This window comes from Diplotaxodon limnothrissa, linkage group LG7, assembly GCF_057381915.1.
Source record: "Diplotaxodon limnothrissa isolate DT_005_m linkage group LG7, D_limnothrissa_male_GT1.1, whole genome shotgun sequence".
NCBI classification, from domain to species: domain Eukaryota; kingdom Metazoa; phylum Chordata; class Actinopteri; order Cichliformes; family Cichlidae; genus Diplotaxodon; species Diplotaxodon limnothrissa.
In genome coordinates this window covers 35,636,485-35,657,122 of record NC_140602.1, presented here as the reverse complement: position 1 = coordinate 35,657,122, position 20,638 = coordinate 35,636,485, and the positions used below count along the sequence as shown (strand labels likewise).

Here is a 20,638-nt window from a genome sequence, read left to right as displayed (position 1 = left end):
GACATAAAACCTTCATAATATTTGGTATTTTATTTATCTTTATTTTAAAATGTAAAGTATATCAAGCGTATGCAGCCATAAATACGTTCCTTTAATTATTTTTAAATGTATATACATTTTAAACTTGGAAAATCTGCAAACCAGGAATTTTTCCACATTGTTCTGCAGATCAGCTTCAGAAAGAGATTTTCTATAATTTGCAGAGACCATTCTGGAAACAGTTCCAGCTTTAATCAGGAACACCACACCGAACTGGTATGCAGCCGGATATTATGCTTTTGTTCACCTGTAGAGAAGCTTCCCATATTGTTATCATCAAATCTAATAGAAATAATTTTAAACATTAGAATACACATTACACTACAGAGCACTAAAGATGTGATGTTTGCTTTAAGGATGGGTTCCAGGCTGGGTTCTCCCTGTGCTTGAGCAGGTTTTCTGTGCTCTAAGTCCAAAAGCATCTGATGGAGAATTAGCTTGATTAGTGACCCTGTACCCTGTCATAGCTGGGATAGGCACCCTGAGGCCCTGAATGAGAAGAAAATGGATGATGTACAAACATATCCTACGATGTAGGTCAGTGTTAACAGTGCCATGGTTAGGTAGATGAAGTCCCAATTATTAAAACTGCTTAAGAAAAAACAAAAGTCATACTTGTTTGATTTCTATATGCAGAAAAAAATGGCTGCATTTAACTTAATTATGCGGTGACATAAATGTTTAGTCTTTTACCCCACGAACTAGCGCCCCATTGTGGACAGAGAGAACAGACTCAAAACATTTAATGGACAACCATTAAATGTTATTTTATTTACATGTATATACAGATGACAATAAAAAGGTGGCACAGAAAAAAATGAACATAAATAACATTTTAATTTATTTTTTTTAAAAAGAAAAAAAAATCAACATATACACAGAATTTCACATCAGGATTTACCCTAAAGTGAGGCCTTAAATAGATGCACTACACAGACAGCAAAGGACTCAAAATAGACTAAACACATTACATGTTGTCAAAGTAAACAGCAGTTTGTTTGTTTTTTTAGGGATGATGTGTAAAACAATCCCCTCTGAGTCCCGACAGTTTTCACATCCAGCTTTTTACCAAGTCCAAACCACTTCTCTGTGATGGAGTTTGATGAACACACACGACATAGTCAGATTAAAATCCTAAACACATTTTTGCTGGCAAGCAGTTTCTCAGTCCAAGTAGGGAAACAGCAATCAATAAAGCTGCAGCAACGTCATGAAAGTTGCTCAAAAAGGTTACCTGGGGCTTTGCTGCTTTAACATTGAGTGCACAGTGCATTAGAGCGATACCTCTGGAGTAAATTTTCTACCACTGACTGATCAGTGCAGATGTGCCACTATGGTCCAAATACAAGCTCTTTCAAATGTATCACAAAACCTTATTATGCATGTTAAAGCAATTAGAAATTAACTGCGTGTTTCCTGAAATGTGAAACGCTCTTTTTTTTCTTTTTTTTTGGGGGGGGGGGGGGGGGGTGCCAATGAACCAAAGAAAACAAAAATAAAAATGAAAAATGGTTATGCTTTAAAATCTCTAATGGCAGATGAAGGCTACACCCACACTAACATGTTTGTATTTTAAACCAGAAAATGTCCATGTCCAAACCAACATGTTTCACTTGTGCAGTCTGGACAACAACGGGAGATTAATGAGATGATACGATTTTTATTATTATTATTAGTATTTATTTTTAATGGAAATAGGGATTTTTCTTAATGGTGAAGACTAAGAACTAATGTGTGTGCTTGAGCCAGTGAAAAGATGAAACAAATCTTATGCAAAAGACTATGGGGGAAGAACAGCAGTGACAGAGCGCAAAGACAGGCTTGTTTACTTGGACTCACAACAAAGTGGAAGCATAAACTGTCTATAAAAGATAGATGTAGCCACTGTGATTTCACCTGTTGGTTAGTGAAGTTCTGTTATTATGCTTTGAGGTCTGTCACAATACTTGCGTTTTAAGAAGTTTGGATCTGACTGAGAAACAGGAATGCCACAAGCTCACTGGTTAACACATTTCTGACCCAATAATGACCAAAGATTAGAAAATTACCTTTATGTTTTATTTATTAAGACCTGTAACTACCAATTTAACAAATAAATGCATGCGTCACAGGGCAAGGGAGTCAAGTGATGTGTTCCCACAGGCTTTTATATAATTAGAAGTCATTTTGAAACCAAAAGGAATTGCCCCCTGGTGGCAGATTTAAGGCACTTTAGCACTAGCTTCACTTTTTTTGTTTTTTTAAGACCCAGAAGCTACATTCATCTTTTATATGTTTTTTTCCTGTGGGTAGAACTGATGTTGAAAGTAACTTGTGGGATTTGTGATAAAGTGAAACATATGAGGAAGCCTTGGCAACGGCTAAAAATTAAGTCATACTTTTCACAAACATAAAGAATGCAATCATAAATGGTTTCCAAGTCGAGCTACAGTGTTCTCACTTCCTTTTTGTGGCCCTATGAGAAATGTTAGCGTCTGCATCAGCACTTTCAGAAGTTTCGGTTTCTGCCCGTCCAGACTACAACACAAAATCTTGACATACAGGCAGCAGAGGACTTTGCCCCAACAATATCATCCTGAAGTCTTTATCCCGTGTACTCCGTATTTATTTTCTGGATTTCATTCCCCTCTCATTTCTATGCTAATTGTATTCGATGTTATTCGCTGGGCTTTTAGATTTTATTTCACTTTTTTATTAACTGTGCTGGTCTTGTGGATTTCTTCTTTTTTTGTCTCATTATAATGTATCTATTTTAATAGGCTATTCAACACATGTTAGTTGTATTTAATGTTTTGTACGCAGGAAGGGATAAAATATACGAGGGCAGTCTCGCATAGTTTAGGGGTCTTTAAATGCTGGAGTAGTGAGAACATTTTAAAATGCAAACCTATTAGTGTGGATGTACCCAAAGCTGCTTTCTGCTTCTATGTTGTCAGTTAGATGAAACACTTCAGCTCCTCCTCAGTTGACACGGCACGCTCGTATCATGAGCAGCTGCAGGAGGATGAAAAGCGGCGAGACGATGAGGCCGAACCACAGGTCTTTGGCTTGCTCCTGCTGGGCCAGCTTCTGGCACAGCAGAACTTCACACACCAGCTTCAGGCTGAGCACCGTTAGGACCCAGAGGAGCCGCAGCACCGCCAGGCGCTTCTCGTTATCCTGGTAAAGCCGGATGGACACGATGGCAGTGAAGTATGTGCTGAGGCCGTCTGCAGCAAACAGTGGGACGAACACCAGCCACCAGCTTAGCCCGGTGAACTCATCGACTTGCAGGGCGACCAACATGCTGAAGACCATCAGAGCCAGCAGGTGGAGGAAGAGTTCAAAGGTCGCGAAGCCCAGCCACTGGACCAGCTCTCTAAGAGAGAACAGCATGGCGAAGGACGTTGGGGACGGAGTGACTGTGGATGGCCAAGTCACACACAGGGCAGCCCTGGATGCAGGTCAAAGTACTCCAGGGTGAGGGTGGCAGAGGGCTGATTATCCCAGGGCAGGAGTGGTTAGGTGGTGGAGAGGTGGCACACTGTAGGCTACATCTTCAGATCCACCCTGGGAACGACAATAGAAGTGAAAAAGCTAATGATGATCATAGCTTTGTCATTAAATTAGTTTACCACCTTATTTTTAAACATTTGTTTACATTTTACAGACTAAACTACACAATTTCAACTCTTAGCCACAGTGTTGGCACAGTTTTTAATTTGTTACAGACATATAGTACTGTGCAAAAGTCTAGAGCCACCCCTCAATCCTTTATATTTTGTTTTAAGGATGTCATTTTCTTCTAGTGGTCAAGAGCAACACCACTCCAGGTCTTTCAAAGTTTTCATTTGGATATTGGTTGCTTTTTCCATTTTCAAATCTTGTACCTGGTCATTTTCAGAGGAATGCTTTTTGTTTTAATGATAAGCCACTCATACACTGACCTAACCTCATCTAATCCTAACTAAGGATGAACCGGTGAGCCTACACATAAGTTAAAATAAGAATTTTAACTTTCATCTTTCAAAAAAACAAACAAAAACAAAACAAGACCCGACAACAAGCGATCTACAGCAGATAAACAGTATCTGTAAGTAATTCCCTTAAGAGGAAATTTTTTAACCAAAGGCCTGACACATTTGGCCCTTCATTTGATGCATACATTACTTGCTGCCTAATATACACACCGTATTTCCATTTGTGTTTGCACATTTTTCAATTAACTGGTGCATTTTAAAATGTAAAGAAATGAGGGGTAGCTCGAGATTTTTGCACAGTACTGTAGTTGCACTTAAAGAAACATGCTTAAGAGAGTTCAGAGTGTGTTGAAGAATAAAGGTGGTCACACCAAATACTGACTCTTCCAAAATACTTCTCTCTCTGTATACATGCTTTGTATTTCCATGTAGCTTCATTGCAATATATCCCTGAATGAATTTATCAGAAATAAACCCTTTTGTGTATTTCAAAACATACTGTGCTTCACTCATCAAAACTGATAACAGGATCACCCAGCACAGTTGAACAAGCAGATTTGTATTATTTTGGAACTTTTACTTATTTATCCTCCACGCACACACACACTCATATTTTTAAAAATGTGTAATTATGATTATTCAGCAATAGTAGCGTTAATAACATATGATTTTCTTTTTAAACTATTATTTGTGTATGCATTGTTTTATTGTCATTTATTGATTTTACAATGTGTTTTAAATATATTTTTTAAAAGTGTACATGATTTTTATTACACTTTATTGTTTACTCGTAGTCTTTTTTGAATGCTCAGGGCCCCCAAAAACACCCATATTTTGTAGATACAAGGCTGTTGATTAAACGTCACTGACGTCCACTCCCTCCTGATTTCCAGACCTTGACAGCTCCATAACTATTCTTATTAATCTCAGCCCTACCGCTCTGAGTGAGGTAAACACGTCTGACGCGAGAGTAACTGCAAAAAATAGTGTTTAATACAGAGAATCCAGCGGCAATCACGAAGATAGCTTCAATTTAAGCTAATAGCCAGTTAGCTAGAAATTATACTGAGCTTCTAATTACTAACAGTGCGCTTGTTTACATACACAAGACGTGTTTCAGTATAACACTTTTATTTACCTTAGAAACAAATGCGAGTCTTCTTCTTCATCACACTAGATGTCTGAAATTTTAGAAATCACCGAGGCTAACAAGCTGTTAGCATTGTACCTTCTGCTATTTTCTTGCTGCTGAGAGATATCGCGAGAACACTACCCCCACCCCACAGGCTGATACGGTGGCCCTTAAAGGATCATTTGTTTTGGGTTTTTTTGCGTTTATTTATATATTGTTGAAAAATGCCCAAAGATATATCAAACTGTTACAGATACATGAATAGCAATTATTTGTATTATTTTTTTTCTAAAAAATTAAAAGTATAATTATATTAGACAACCTTATTACAAGCAGAACTGCAGTCGATAGGTGGCGATAGCATAAAACTAAAATCGACACCACCGAAGAAGGACACAATGTCAGTCGACTTCAGTACGGAGAAGTGAGAAGCTGTTGTCTTGAGAGGTGAGTTTATTGGTGTATTTTAACGTCTGCTCTTTTTTCATGTCTTTTAAAACAACTATAATATATTTATGACATTAGCTGCGGTTAGCGATGATTTCTGTAGTTCCCCAGTCAGTAAAAACTATATTTTCTAACTAAACGTGAAGAAGAGTACCTGCTCAATGAAAAGCTTGAATTAAAGTTCAGAGAAGAATGACGTCTCATTTAAAGTGTTTTTTGGCCTTTGCGGTTCTCACTTTGATCATAAACAAGGTTAGAAAATATTTAGTAACTGTGTTAAGATGCCACTATGCGCTTCCTACTGTGGAGTTATTCTTTCTGAAATCATTACATTTTTACATCCTAGATTTTCCTAAAATTTTGTGGTCCAAAGTTTGCACATAAATAATACTTGCTGTGAAATTTTAGCTTCATATATCAATATCAGTTTGCTTTCTTTCTTTCTTTCTTTCATTCTTTCTTTCTTTCATTCTTTCATTCTTTCCTTCTTTCATTCATTCATTCATTCAAAAAGACCTGTACCTCCCAAAATGAAAACCTGTACTTACATTTTTGATTGAGCAAACATGATAATTTTATATTTTGTGGTACAATTTATCAGTAGATGATCTGAAGAAACAAAATTCTGGAGTTTCTTCATAGTACTCTTATTATAAGACGATAATTTTGGAAAATCAAATTTTTCATTTTAGACCCCATTTACAGACCTACTGCTTAGGAGGGGTCTTATAATTCAGGTTAAGTTAGAAATATACTAAGAAGAATTAAACATTCAAAAGGAACACATGTATTTTTTTGAATATATAACAATAAATGTAATAAAACGATTAAGAGTAATGAAAAAGGGATTATTGGCTCATTTCTTGTAGGTAGTCCTGTCAGGCCAAGTCTGCATGGCAGTTACAAGACCGTAACATAACCCTAAGATCTTGTGGTGAAAAGCTGGTTCAGTCTATTAAGATAACATTTCGGAGGCAGCTGTGGGTTGTTGACTCTGCAGTTGGATTGAGCCGAGCTGCTGTTTGAAGAAGCAACTCCATGCATGCTTGATCAGTGTTAACGGTCACCGAGCTGATGGGCAAATGTGTGACAGAGAGGGAATATTTTGGATCTTTGTCATTGATGGTTTCCCTGTTTCCGTGTAAAGATGCAGACGCCTGCAGAATCAATCCTCCACAGTGGCTACTTCCACCCAACCCTAAGATACTGGCAGACCTGCATTGCCGATTTAAGACCTGACAATCTTATCTACCCAATCTTTGTTACGTAAGTCTTAAAATGACTTGGGGTTGACCAGAAGAAGTTTAGGTCAGTACATTTAAATCTTCTCACTCTTGTTATGTGGCCTTCTTTGCTGCAGAGATGGTGCAGATGCAGTAGAGCCCATCGGCAGCCTGCCGGGACAAGCCAGGTAAGGTCCACAGCCATCAATAGCATCAAGTCTTCACAGCTGCAGCACCCACTTTCAGAACAGCTTAAAAACCTATTGAAAAAAGAATAATTACATTATAGAAGTGTTCATTTTAACAAAAATCACATGGGGTATGGTGTCACCCTGCAGTTGTGAAACCACTGAGGGTGTAGTCTCCAGATAAAAATAGTCAGGAAGGGCGGAGCCAGAGCCAAACACTGGACCTGGACCGAGATAAGACGAGAATCGTTAGACCTGTACCTCCCAAAATGAAAACCTCTACTTACATTTTTTGGAGCGTCTTGGTAACAAGACATAGAAATGGAAAATTTATTAAAATATCTGTTTACCATGTAAATATTAATGTTTGCACATATACAGAATGTAATGAAATTCATTCTGGTTTCTAGTGTGTAATTGGTGTGTCATTTGGGTTCCATGAAATCCAAATGACAGACCAGATCACAAACACCAATTACTTAAACTGCAGAAATGGCGTGTTGATGACATAAAGTCTTGGATGATCTCTAATTTCCTGTTTCTAAATTCAGATAAAACTGAGGTTTTTGTATTGGGCCCTTAAAAAAAAAATAATTCAGAAACATCATGTCAAACCAGATATGTCAGATGGCGTGACCTTGGCCTCGAGTAACACTGTGTAGTCTTGGAGTCATTTTTGACCACAATATTTCCTTCAGTGTGCGTATTAAGCATCTCTGTAGGACTGCTTTCTTGCATTTGTGCAATATCTCTAAAATTAGAAACCTCCTGTCTCAGAAATGAGTTCACACGTTTATTACTTCTAGTCTGGACTATCGTAATTCATTACCGGGCTGTCCTAAAAACTCACTGAAGGCTTCAGTTGAACCAAATATACAATTCCTTTTGTGCATGAAACTAAGAACCAATTCAAGTCACACTGATGAATCACATGAAAACATTCCTGTACCCTGTGATAGGGCTGGGCGATACATCGAGTTTTTTTTTTTTTTAAATATCGATATATTTTCATACGAGATATAAGATGTGACAATATCGTTTATATCGATATAGTCTATGTTACGTTGTGTGGAGCCGCAGGTTTGCCTCTCTTTCGTCCACTTTTGTCTCTACGCAACGTTACTCGGCCTCGACTCTCCTTCACTGAACACAACTCCCCCTCCCCCATAGCTTCACCTGCAGGCAATGACAAGATGAAAGCGGAAAATCTCCGTTAGCGAGTTACCGCGGATAGCCCCGTGCGTGGGGATGGACGGCGTCAACGTGTTAGCGAGCTAACCGCGCTAACGACATGCAGCCCGGAGGGGCTGCACGGCCTAAAATCCTTTCATTTTCTCAAAACTCGACAGTGCGCCTTATTATGGGCTCAAAATGTGGTCATAAATATTTTGTATGTGTAAAAAGAATTTGTGTGCGTAAAAAAGATTTGTGTGTGTGTAAAAAAGATTTGTGTGTGTGTAAAAAAGATTTGTGTGTGTGTGTAAAAAAAGATTTGTGTGTGTGTAAAAAAAGATTTGTGTGTGTGTGTAAAAAAAAAAAAAGATTTGTGTGTGTGTAAAAAAAGATTTGTGTGTGGACTTAGAAAAAAACCCCTGCAAGTTACAAGTACGGATTTTGACCCTATTTTTCTTCCTTTCATCTGATTGGTCAATGTCATGTCAATCACAAATGTAACAATCCAATCAGAGAACAGATGGGTTTGGCTGTCGAGGGGCGCTTTTTTTGAACTGCAGGTCTTTGAAGGGAATAAATGCCCTTTTACATGCCAACCCAGCGTTTTCCTTCATCACCACGAAGGAAAACAGTCTATGGTCGTCCGAGTTTGGTGATTTTTGTGTCACAGGACTACGTGTTTAATACAGGGACTTCCACAGCCTTTTCAACAGCGCTGCGGACCGCAGGGGGGGGGGGCAGTGTTTTGGAAATGACAGTCTTCATTACAAAGCTTTCTTCGTTATGAATTAGCATACATGTTTTTATTGAACATTTGAAGAACCAGCAAAAAAAACCAAACTCTTGTAGAGGACATAAAGTCAGAGATAGAAAAGACAAGGAGCAGGTGTATCTAGTACAGGTAGAGCTGCTGCAAAAACCCACAGAGCCCAGCAGCCAGCAACAAATTCTGGATCCTTTGCTTTTAGTTAGCAATTAGCATTAGCAGCACATCCTGCATCCGATGTGAAAGGACTTTTATGCTGCGCGCTGTGACTCACAGCAATGGTCCTGGGTCAGCCCTGACTTTGTGTTAAACTAATCCTAAAGTAATAATGGTATTTCTAACCACTGATATACCACAACTTTTTCCTTTCAATAGCTACTGAAAGTTAGGGGACCTACCTGCTATCGGATATTTATATAGCGATCCTCCAGCTTCAAACTGTATCACCCTTCAAGGACCTGCAGTTCAAAAAAGCGCCCCTCGACAGCCAAACCCATCTGTTCTCTGATTGGATTGTTACATTTGTGATTGACATGACATTGACCAATCAGATGAAGGGAAGAAAAATAGTGTCAAAATTCGTACTTGTAACTTGCAGGGGTTTTTTTCCACACACAAATCTTTTTTACACACACACAAATCTTTTTTACACACACACAAATCTTTTTTACACACACACAAATCTTTTTTTACACACACACAAATCTTTTTTTACGCACACACAAATCTTTTTTATGCGCACGCAAATCTTTTTTACGCACACGCAAATCTTTTTTACACATACAAAATATTTATGACCACATTTTGAGCCCATACCCTTATGTATGAATTCTGGTTGTGCTTACTGACCGCGAACCGATTTTATGTGGTACACAGCGCTCAGCAATCTGTCAAAAAATGTTTTAATATGACTTTGCTAAACTACGGAGCTGCACCGCTTGATGGATTGTCATTATATTTGTACCTGCAGATATGGAGTGAACAAGCTGGAGGGAATGTTGCGTCCACTTGTGGATAATGGCTTGAAGTGTGTGCTGATTTTTGGTGTCCCGGCTAAAATAGCAAAGGTATGAAGATCTAAAAACCTCCAGGTAGACTTTTTAAGTCATTTGTTAAAAGTTCATCAGTGAAAAGTTTCTGTTGGAAATGATTAGACTGGATTCACTTCGCTGATATTTTGTGCCTGAATGGGAGCAAATTCCTGAAGCCAGAAGCTTTCTGGAAAGCCTGACATCTTGCTATAGCTGGTTGTTACTGCCCGAAGATTTGTACTGACACGACTCAGTTCCCTCACACTTGGACTCGCTGATCTCTCATGCTTCCTCCTTCAGGATGAGAGGGGTTCAGGCGCCGACACCGACGATACACCGGCGGTACTGGCAGTCAAGAAAATCCGATCTTTGTTCCCGGAGCTGCTGGTGGCGTGTGATGTCTGTCTGTGTCCCTACACGTCACACGGACACTGTGGTCAGTGGCTTGTCCTCGTAAAGCAGCCTAAAGTTCATATATTTGTGTTGTCATATTATTTATTTATTTGTTATTTTTCTTTGCAGGCATCCTGAATGATGATGGCGCACTGAACAATGATGCCAGCTGTCTGCGTTTGGCTGAAGTAGCGCTGGCGTACGCTCGTGCTGGTAATTCTTTACTTTGTTTTTTCATGATTGTGCTTGTTTTATTAGTGTGACAAACTGGAGGAAGCCTCCTCATCCTCTCCTTTCCTCTTTTTTTTAATTTTTTTTTTATTTTATTAATGTAAGGCAAAGTTAAAGCCACACTACACTAGACTACATTTGGTGCACTAATCATCGCGTTGTATGTTGCTCTGCAGGTTGTCACATCATCGCTCCCTCTGATATGATGGATGGAAGAGTTAGAGCCATAAAACAAGCACTGATTTCCAATGGTTTGGGAAATAAGGTAAATGTATTAACTTTTATTAATATTTAGATGCAACTCAGAAACCTGCGACCTAGTCTCATAGTGTGGCTCATCAAAGTATAACCATTCGCCTGCGATCCTACCTTTTACTATTGGGAAAGAATGTGGAAAATGCTAAAAACTGAGAATGATGTTCCCTCCAGAGAATTTCAGAACAGATTTATTCTCCAGGAATAAATCAAGACTCATCAGGCCAGGCAACATTCTTCTTCTATTGTCCAATTTTGATGAACCCGTCCAAACTGTAGCCTCAGTATGGTCTTCTGCTGCTATTGTGCAGAGATGCTCTTCTGCATAACAAATAGTTATTTTTAGTCATTCTTATCAGCTGCAGGAGCTGGTGTTACACTCATGATACACAGACAGTGACTGGTAATTGGATTATGTCATTGTTATTTTTATATGGTGTTCATTTTGGCAGCAAATTGTGATTCAGATTTAGTCAGTGCCTTTTAGTCATTATTTAGGCATCTAAATTCTTTTAGTTTTAGTTGACTAAATATCATATGAGTTATAGTAGACTACATCCAAGAATTGAATGTTAAAGTTTGTCTGTGAAGGTTCTCAGTCATCCAGGTCATCGTAGTCAAAGGAGCTTGCAAAGAAAGCGTCTGGACTTCTTTAAGTTGCTTGAAGACGTTTCACCTCTCATCAGAGAAGCTTCTTCAGTTCTAAGGTCAAATGGTGGGGAGTCCCAGATTTAATCCCAGTGGGAGTATCCCCCCAAAGAGGGACAGAAGGACCCCCTGATGGTCCTCTAATCACATGAGCCAAGGTGTGAAACTGGGTGTGGGTCCCAATCAGCCAAGGTTTCGGGTGAGTTCATTGTGAAACCTGGCCCCACCTTATCATGCGATTTCCTGAGGTCAGATGGCCCAGGGTGTGAGTGAGCGTTAAGGCGTCTGGGGAGGGATCTCAAAACTGGATTATAGATGGCAGACAGTTTGTGTCGTAAACCCCACTGTGAGCGACCAAAGATGGTCGCTCACAGTGGACATAGATGGCTTCTTTCATTCCTCTTTCAAACCATCTGTCCTCTCTGTCCAAAATGTGAACATTGGCATCTTCGAAAGAGTGTCCTTTATCCTTAAGATGCAGATGGACTGCTGAGTCTTGTCCTGTGGAGGTGGCTCTTCTGTGTTGTGCCATGCGCTTCTGAAGTGGCTGTTTGGTCTCTCTGATGTAGAGGCCTCTCCCTCCGTCCAACCTCACAATACAAGAAAAGAAGGAACTCTGGGACTCTCCGCCATTTGACCTTAGAACTGAAGAAGCTTCTCTGATGAGAGGTGAAACGTCTTCAAGCAACTTAAAGAAGTCCAGACGCTTTTCTTTGAAAGCTCCTTTGACTAATGTTAACGTTTGTTTACCAGAGAGAGTTGTGCCACATGGTTTACCAAGAGTCTTATTTTCCTTGACACCAAATCAAAATGTGTCCATACTTCTACTCTTCTCTTCCTCCCAAGCATTGACATTTTGTCATGTTTCCATGAGGAACGGGGAGTATGGGAACTCCCACCCTGTTTGTCAGGAGCTGATCACATTGTGCGCGTCTGACCTTTCTGCACAATGAGATTACTTCTGATTGGATCACTTCCAAACTCGTCCCGCCTTCCTACACATCTTAATTAGTTGTGATTGGCTCTCGTCTCTCCAGACCGTTTTCATCCTGTTGTTATTCATCTACGAAATTGTCAATACTCTTCATCAGTTTTTGTCCCCATGCAACAGTTTTTTATGTCATCAGGTGGGAAAAAAGGTTCTTGACAAAAACTGTAATAAAATAAAATCTTCTTGAATTTTTTTTGTTTTTTCTTCTTTGTTTTCAGGTTTCAGTGCTGAGCTACAGTGCAAAGTTTGCTTCTTGCTATTATGGTCCCTTCAGGTAAGTGAACTTCAAACTGCATTGTTAACAGATCAGTCAAGGGGCACTTTGAACTGAGAAGAGGCCTAACCCCACCCCTTGCTGTGTTCATATACAGGGATGCTGCACAGTCGAAGCCTGCATTCGGGGACAGACGCTGCTATCAGCTGCCTCCTGGCGCGCGAGGGCTCGCCATCAGAGCTGTGGTAAATGATTTGTGAACACATCTGTTTGGCAAAAAAGTTTTTACACTCAAACACTTGTTGGGTATCCTGAGCTGTTGGTCTGCGCTGCAGGAGCGAGATGTGAGAGAAGGTGCGGACATGCTGATGGTGAAGCCGGGTCTGCCATATCTGGACATCATGAGGGAAGTCAAAGACAAGGTGAGCAGCTATATTTCATGTACCAGTCCAGTGAGGGTGGGAGAATTCAAATAAAGCATACTTAAAATTCCTTCAGTTAATTAGCAACATTTTAAAATATTAAATGTTCTTTGGTTTCCTCGCCTCAGTTCCCCACTCACCCCTTGGCAGTGTACAATGTGTCTGGGGAGTTTGCTATGATATGGCATGGCGCGCAGGCTGGAGCGTTTGACTTGAAAGCGGCTGTGATGGAGGCCATGACAGCGTTCCGCAGGGCAGGTGAGACCCTCTGACAGTGTTTAATTACCTCAAAGAAAACCTCTTAATGTGCAGAACACTGCGCTTTTAAAGCCCCAGTCTGATGTTACAGGTGCTATTTTTAACCTCTGTTTATGTTTTATTTTTTCAGACAACAGTAGATACAGTTAGGCTAGTAAGTGTTTTGGCAGTGACACTAGTTTACCTGTTTATTTTTTCCTTTGTACTCCACCACAGTGTATTTTAAATCAGCCCATCCAGATGTGCCTGAAGTACAGACTTTCAGCTTTATTTCAAGGGATTTAACGATAGTTTAACTATCTTTTGATAACTTTTGGTCTCTTTACTTTTTACCCCTCAACTGTAAAAGGTATATGGGGTTTTGAGCAATGTGAACACCAAAGTTTGTGTAGTGTGTGACATAAGACTTTCAGATTGATGCCATAGGAGTATCTACTAATAGGCCACTGCCAATACTTTTTACTTTTAGAGTTATTAAATTTGTGAATACCCTTAAATGACGGCTGGTTTTTACCCCAGAGCAAAAATAAGAAGCAGGTGATCTCTGTACAGGAACGTTTAATATTCACCATCTTGTAAAATATGATCACAAGCTGCTCTGAATCATTTTTCTTTCATTTAGCTAGCTGCTTACTTTTCACGTTGATGCAGTCTGTGGTGAAAGGGACCAGGATGAGTCCACAGCAGTCAGCTAAATTAAGAGGAAGCTAAAGTAACAGCAGAATACAGATAACACATTTAGCTTGACGCAGTCTTTGAATTTCTTGTAAACTGGTAAAGACTGACAGCACCCATCCTGTCTCTCTAGCAGCAGTACCTGCAGCATGCAGGGGTGAGTCTAAAGGGAGGCACAGAAGTTACACTGCTACATGTATTTTAAAGCTTTATTTACTTTTCTTCATCCATTACCTGCTGCTTATTTGGGTCCTTTCATTGGTACGGCACTCTAAGAATAGATTCCCAGCCACTACCTCTATCTCTTCCATCCAACCCGGGGTGGATGCTTGAAGACACTCCACGTTGTAGCTTGGGCATGGCTGTGCTCAGCCTGAAAGTGTGAGGTTAGCCCACCACCCGCAGGAGGAGCTGCAGGGTCTGATGCAGTGTGGTCTAATCCCCAGTTACCAATATAAAGCGCCTTGAGGCGACTGTTGTGATCTGGCGCTATATAAATAAAATTGAATTGAATTAATATATATTTTTATATTAGAAAATATACATCTAATAATGTACTATTCTCATAGATTAGGCTAGCAGTAATTAAATCTGCTTTCTTGTGGGTCAGTAACAATCTGGTCTTCTGGTCTGGGCCCAAGTGAGGGGAAAAATTACATCCAGTTTCTATGTAGCTTTAATTAAGTGTTAGTTCTGCTCTGGATTTGGCTAATATTAATAGCTTCTCCTTGCTCTTTGATGTAGGCGCTGACATCATCATCACCTACTACACACCTCAGCTGCTCACCTGGCTGAAGGAGTGAAGAGAGATGATCTGGACCAGAACAGAGGTGGACCAACTGACAGGGCATGCTCGCTAAAAATCCCTTTAAGGGGGAAAAATGAATAAAATCCACAAATTGTGATCCGTTTTGGGCCTTTTTCTAATGTTTATGGTCAGTTTCATGATAGCAACTCAAATGGCAAAACTGCACATGTATCCACTGATACAGTATCATATATATCTGTCTGAGCTTATCAGGGGCTGATATGGAGCCGAACGCTGAGAGTGTAAATGCAGATTTTTCATTGTGACTTCTGGGTGTGTAGGATCAGTGTTAAATAAAGTCAGTTATCTCTACTAACCGTATATCTGTATGAATCATCCTAAAATGTCTGATATATGTGAAGTATTTCCAGAGAAAATAAAGTCATTCACTCGGATCTGTAACTGTGTGTATTATTTTTAGTCTTGTTTTTGTTTTTCCTGCTATGATTACACAAGTAATATGATTGCACCACTACTGTCATTACATAGGTACTTGATTACATAGGTAATCTGATTATATGAGTACTCTGATTACTGTATTACTCTGATTACCCAAGTACTCAGATTATCTAGTAATCTTATTACCTAAGTACTTTACTCTATTACAGTTTTACCCAGGTACACTGATTACCTGAGTAATTTGATTACAATAATTGATTCCAAGCATCGTACCTAGTTATGAGAGTAGTGGTGCAATAAGATTACCTGTGTAATCAGAGTAATCACATTACCCAAGTACTCTGATTACAGCTTTACTCTGACTACACATTACTGATTACTACCAACTTTTTAGTTACAGCAAGCCACAGACCAAGTCCAGCAATTTATCCAGAAACTTTGTTGTCTAGTAACAAAAATATACTCCTAACTCTAAAGTCGGTGGCTGGCTGGTTGATTTGTTTAACTTAATAAATTTGCCTTGCCTTAATATCGCTACATAAAGTCAATTGACACCTACATTGAGCTTTATTGTTTTTTACTTTTATTTAATTTTCTGAGTTTCATCTTGTTTTCTGGGTGATATGGGAGCAGTAGGAATAATCAGAGCAGAGCGCCTGCAGTGTTTCTGGTCTATGGTGATGATTTTTGAAAGATTATGTCTTAAAGGAAGGAGACAAACATGCTGCTTTTTCTGTGAGTTTTTTTTTTAATTGAATTGTATTTCTAACATACTACTATTCAATAAACATTTCTGTTATAATGATTATGCCAAACACGCAAAATTAATTCTATGGTTGTTTTTGCAGCGTATAAACACCTTGACTGCTGTCTTTTGAGTTGCAGAAAAGCTGTTCAATGAATCATGAATGTCTAATTCAAGGTGCTGCAGTGTGGGTAGAGGTGATCACAGCTGGGCAGAAAAAACCCCCTGTAAGAAGCAGCATTAAAACAGCAAACAGCTATTTTAATTGCTGCATATGACCTCTCCCTGCCTCTTCACAAGCCACATTTTAGATTATTTTCTGAGGAGTAAAGTTCCAGCTGAGCAGGAAAAGCCATTAAGATAGAGTCAAATATCAAAGAGGTGTCAACCTTACTACAACAATTGCAAAAAATAATTAAAAGAACTAAACTTAAACTAGAGGTGGCCAGAGCGATCCAAATATCGATAGTATCGATACCAACACTAGTATTGGTATCAAATTGATACTAGGAAGTTCAGTATGCAGCCTGCTGAACTGTGTTAATTATATCTTTGGACCAAATAAACCTCAAACATGCGCTATGAAAATTGTGTTGTTTAGAGACCGTAAGTTTTACATTCCAGGTCTCCAAAATCCCAGTTTCAAAACACATGAAAAGCTGAATGGTGTGTTTTGTTGTGTTAACTAATTATTGTGGACAGTAACAATCACAGTGATATAGTGGTGATTAAATTGTGTTCAGAATTTGCAAATTGAGAATTCATCTCATAAGTCATAGCACACTATACTCGCCCAATTAGCTGCCTGAATAACCTTGGCAACACTGGCCCTGTATTTTCTTGGTATTGGATCGATACCAAAATTTGTAGTGTGGCACAGCACCACTGTGAATGAGGGAAAGTATGAATATTGAATGTTTTTGTTGAAATGTCCAGGCAAGTATATACATGTTAAATGACAAGATATACGTGTTCAAGGAGCGTCAATTAACACACAACTTCAGGTCTTTTGATTTCTATATGATAATTCTTCATAATTAAACAATAAGAAGAAGTAGTCTGATGTCCTGTAACCATTTTGAAATACAATAGCACATTAAGTATCGGTTTCGGGTCAGTATCGTCGATACCACCCTGATTTTTACTTGGTATCGGATTGGACAGGAAATCAGTGGTATCGCACATCGCTAACTTAAACATTAATGAATCATTCATTTATCATTTTCAAAAGCAGTGATGAAGAGCCTGAATTGTCTTGAAGAAAATACAGTATGTGTGTAGCTTTTCAAAAACAAAACAAAGTGTTGGACATTTTATTCATTTTAACATTAAATTTCATTCATAGCTTTTCTTGGACCCTGTCCACGATGCTTGATGAGTATATCTATAAAATATCTATAATAAGCATAAAGTAAACACTATATCTGCTTATCTACTACTTCAATGTGGGAGAAGAGGTTTTTTCCATATAGCCTCACATTTTCAGTTTTTGAACTCCCTTAACATGAAAATATTCATTATTTTACACATATAAGGAACCTTTTTACTCCATTTTCATCAACACAAGGCCCTCTTGCAGAAGGGCTGGCCCACCCTTTGCTATACACAGAGACGATTTTAAGGAATTTTGACCCCAAGATGGAGCTTCAAACCATATTTGAGCCTTACTTGGCTGAGTTTAGGGGAAAAATACTGCTTTTTTAGGTTCTTGGTTCCCTCGGACAACTTTAATCACGTTGACTTTAACTCAAGTGCTTAAGACATCCGTGGGTGCTATAGGAGCACCTATAGGAGGTGCTTGGAAACCCACTGTTTTTGTGTGCACCATTGAACTTTCTATTTTCTTCCATGACTTTTATTTTTTGGATTTTAATCCTTAGTTAGGTGGAACTGAAAACTATCCACTTCTACTGAAAATTAAAAAGATAAGGTGACAGGTGACAGATGTAGGCTGGATGGTTAATCAAAATGTAATGTTAAAAAAGTATAACTGTTCGTGTCCCATACTATACTAGCAGCATGTCTCCTGGGAATCTTTTTAATGCCTGGAAAGAATTCTGTGACGTTTTATACAAACACTCATTTTACCAAGTGAATCAAATTTTGCTGATTCCCTGTTGTGACCAGAATCCAACAAGCAAAACACGGACAAAGAGTATGTTTACTTTACTTAAAACAGGAACAATTTACCCTTCCAAGAGTGTCCCTGTAAATACACATTAGTAATGCACATGAGATACAAAGTGAAAAGCAAAAACAACCAAAAATTATAAACTTAAAAGCTAAGGAGAATTTAAAAAACCTGAAAAAGTTGTAGTTTGGGGCCACAAACAGGAGCAGCAACATTCAGGTGTAACATCTGCAGACTGAAGTGACTTTACCAGCTCACCTGAAAGACCTTAAATCAGTTTAGTAACACCAGCACCTTAAAACTGGCACAGTTTGAGCAGCCTCAAGAACAGTCCCAAACTTATTCCTTCTAAACATGCTTGCTCTGTAATATGTGACACGGCAGGCAGGGGGCGACCTAACTCCGCTTTTTAATGGGCTGTTTCTTCATACACTGCAAAAAATACCAAATATTTTAACAGGCGATTTGACGTGTTTGGATTTGTCATCTGTGAACACTTCACGTGTATAAGCGTGACTCAGGGCACCTTCTTCTTCTTCCTGATGCAGTTCGTTTTACTTCATCTTTCCAAGCACATAAGTGACAGTCAGAGTCTGCCGTGTTTCATTTAAGTGGGCACAATGAGGTTTTTTAGATTTCAAATGTATTATAAACTGTATCGGAATTATCTTAAATCAGTGAAACATTAAAAATGACCTGAATAAAGGAAATAAACAGGTCACGCTGATTTATTGACACTGTAGGGCGCACTTCTTGCAGTGTGTGACGTGTGGGGGCCGAGCAGAGGGCTGCTCTGATTTAACTTGGAGTCATCTGGATGTGTGTTATCACTCTCCGAGAGACTGTCAGTGTAAGGATTGCGCAGCGCTGGAAAAGTCACTTTGGAAGTACCACGAGTTCACTAGCGGTGGATTTTTACGCATCGGAGACGCATGGCACAACCGGACTGCCATGACAAGATGACGCATTTACCGACTCTGTGGCACTTGTGATTGAGAGCGAGAGCGAGAGAGAGAGAGAGAGAGAAGGAGAGAGAGTGAGGCAGACGGTTTGGTGTCAGGTTGCCACATCCGGCCGTGTCTTCTCTCCAAACAGTGCGCTCTCCGTTGCCGTGCGCTTTCTCTTTGAGACGAGAAATGGGATGCAGAGGCGCGCTGGGATGCTGCGTGCTCGCTGCACTGTCTTGCTGCCTCCTCCCCGGCTGCAGAGGCAACATAACCGTGGCCGTGATGCTCCCGGACAACCACCAGAAGTACCCGTGGGCTCTTCCGCGCGTCTTCCCGGCACTCCTCATGGCGCACGAGGACCTGCACGTCAAACACAAGCTTCTGCTTGACCGCTCCATCAACATCCTGAACTACAGCACGGAGGACCCCGCCGCGGGGTCGTGCGCCGAGAGCCGGGCGCAAGTAGTGGCCGTGGACGCCAAGCTATACATCCGCCCGGACGCCTTCTTCGGACCCGGGTGCGTGTACCCGCTTGCCTCCGTGGGGCGATTCGCATCCCACTGGAAAATCCCGCTAATCACCGCTGGTGGACCCGCGTACGGCTTCGACAAGCGGGAGGAGTACCGGACCATTGTGCGCAGCGGACCGTCCACCACAAAGCTGGGGGACTTCGCCAACGTCCTGCACACGCACTTTAACTGGACGTCCCGGGCAGTGGTGATATTCTACGACCGGCGGCAGGACGACCGGCCGCACTACTTCCTCTCTGAGGGGATTTACCTGAACCTGAAGGAGCAGATGAACATTACAGTGGGGGCCCACCCGTACCAGGAGGACTACAAGTACCACAAGGATGTCATTACTTTTATCAAGGAGAGCGGGAGAAGTAAGTTCATGCTGAGGGAGGTGTGATTAAAAGTTTGAAATCTGGGAAGTTAAAAAATGGGTATCTTACAAACCAACAGAAACAGCAGCTCTAAAAGAGTATGATTAAAAAAACCCCAAAAGATTTATTTGTGTGTGTGTGTGTGTGTGTGTGTGTGTGTGTGTGTGTGTGTGTGTGTGTGTGTGTGAGTGTGTGTATCTTTTTTTCTGTGCATTTTTATCTTGAAGTAAAGCAGATCTCCAGCTGGATATTATAAAGATAATGTCAGTGGATGGAAAGCGAAATTTCCATCATACTGGATGATCTGCATGGGAAACAATTTGGTTAAGTTGCCTGCATGCAGATTTATTTCCCAATTGTTTGAGGGAGGGGAAAAAAATCTATATTCGAAATGATTTAAGTGCATCAGACTGTTGTGGAAATACCTAGATGTCCACAATAGGCATTTTGCTTTTTCTCCCAGAATGAGGTCACAGTGAAGTTTTTTCCTAAGAAGATACAAACAGAAGTGGACTGGAATAGGTGCAGGGAAAGCCTGTTTACTCGGGAGTTATTACACAGGAATGTTTAGGCTGTGGGCAGTCTGCTGCTTTGGGTTTATTGCCTGGTGGAGGACCACCACCTGTGTTTTTTAAAGACACAGAGAGAGAGGGAAGTTGTGAGTAAACGTGTGTCCT

The 20,638-nt window shown here is 40.1% G+C and overlaps 3 protein-coding genes across 3 annotated transcripts in view; 2 read left to right on the top strand and 1 right to left on the bottom strand.

The window, feature by feature from the left end:
* Positions 1 to 921: 921 nt before the first annotated feature.
* tmem203 (transmembrane protein 203) lies at positions 922 to 5,237 on the bottom strand. Its single transcript, XM_085358002.1, has 2 exons — positions 5,137 to 5,237; positions 922 to 3,588 (listed from the first exon to the last, which is right to left on the bottom strand). The coding sequence occupies exon 2, from the start codon at positions 3,412 to 3,414 to the stop codon at positions 3,001 to 3,003; it is 414 nt and encodes a 137-aa protein (XP_085214128.1). The 5' UTR covers positions 3,415 to 3,588; positions 5,137 to 5,237; the 3' UTR covers positions 922 to 3,000.
* A 281-nt stretch (positions 5,238 to 5,518) lies between these two features.
* alad (aminolevulinate dehydratase) lies at positions 5,519 to 15,186 on the top strand. The gene is made up of 12 exons (XM_085358000.1): positions 5,519 to 5,577; positions 6,725 to 6,843; positions 6,938 to 6,988; positions 9,898 to 9,994; positions 10,259 to 10,394; positions 10,481 to 10,564; positions 10,759 to 10,847; positions 12,695 to 12,750; positions 12,848 to 12,935; positions 13,026 to 13,112; positions 13,241 to 13,370; positions 14,790 to 15,186. Exons 2-12 carry the CDS (start codon positions 6,725 to 6,727, stop codon positions 14,846 to 14,848), a joined length of 996 nt encoding a protein of 331 aa, XP_085214126.1. The 5' UTR covers positions 5,519 to 5,577; the 3' UTR covers positions 14,849 to 15,186.
* Positions 15,187 to 19,086: 3,900 nt separating this feature from the next.
* npr2 (natriuretic peptide receptor 2) overlaps positions 19,087 to 20,638 on the top strand; it is an 89,336-nt gene continuing 87,784 nt past the window's right edge. The window contains exon 1 of the mRNA XM_085359639.1: positions 19,087 to 19,961. Coding sequence (XP_085215765.1) covers positions 19,265 to 19,961 — 697 coding nt within the window. The 5' untranslated portion in view covers positions 19,087 to 19,264. The remainder of the gene's footprint in view (positions 19,962 to 20,638) is intronic.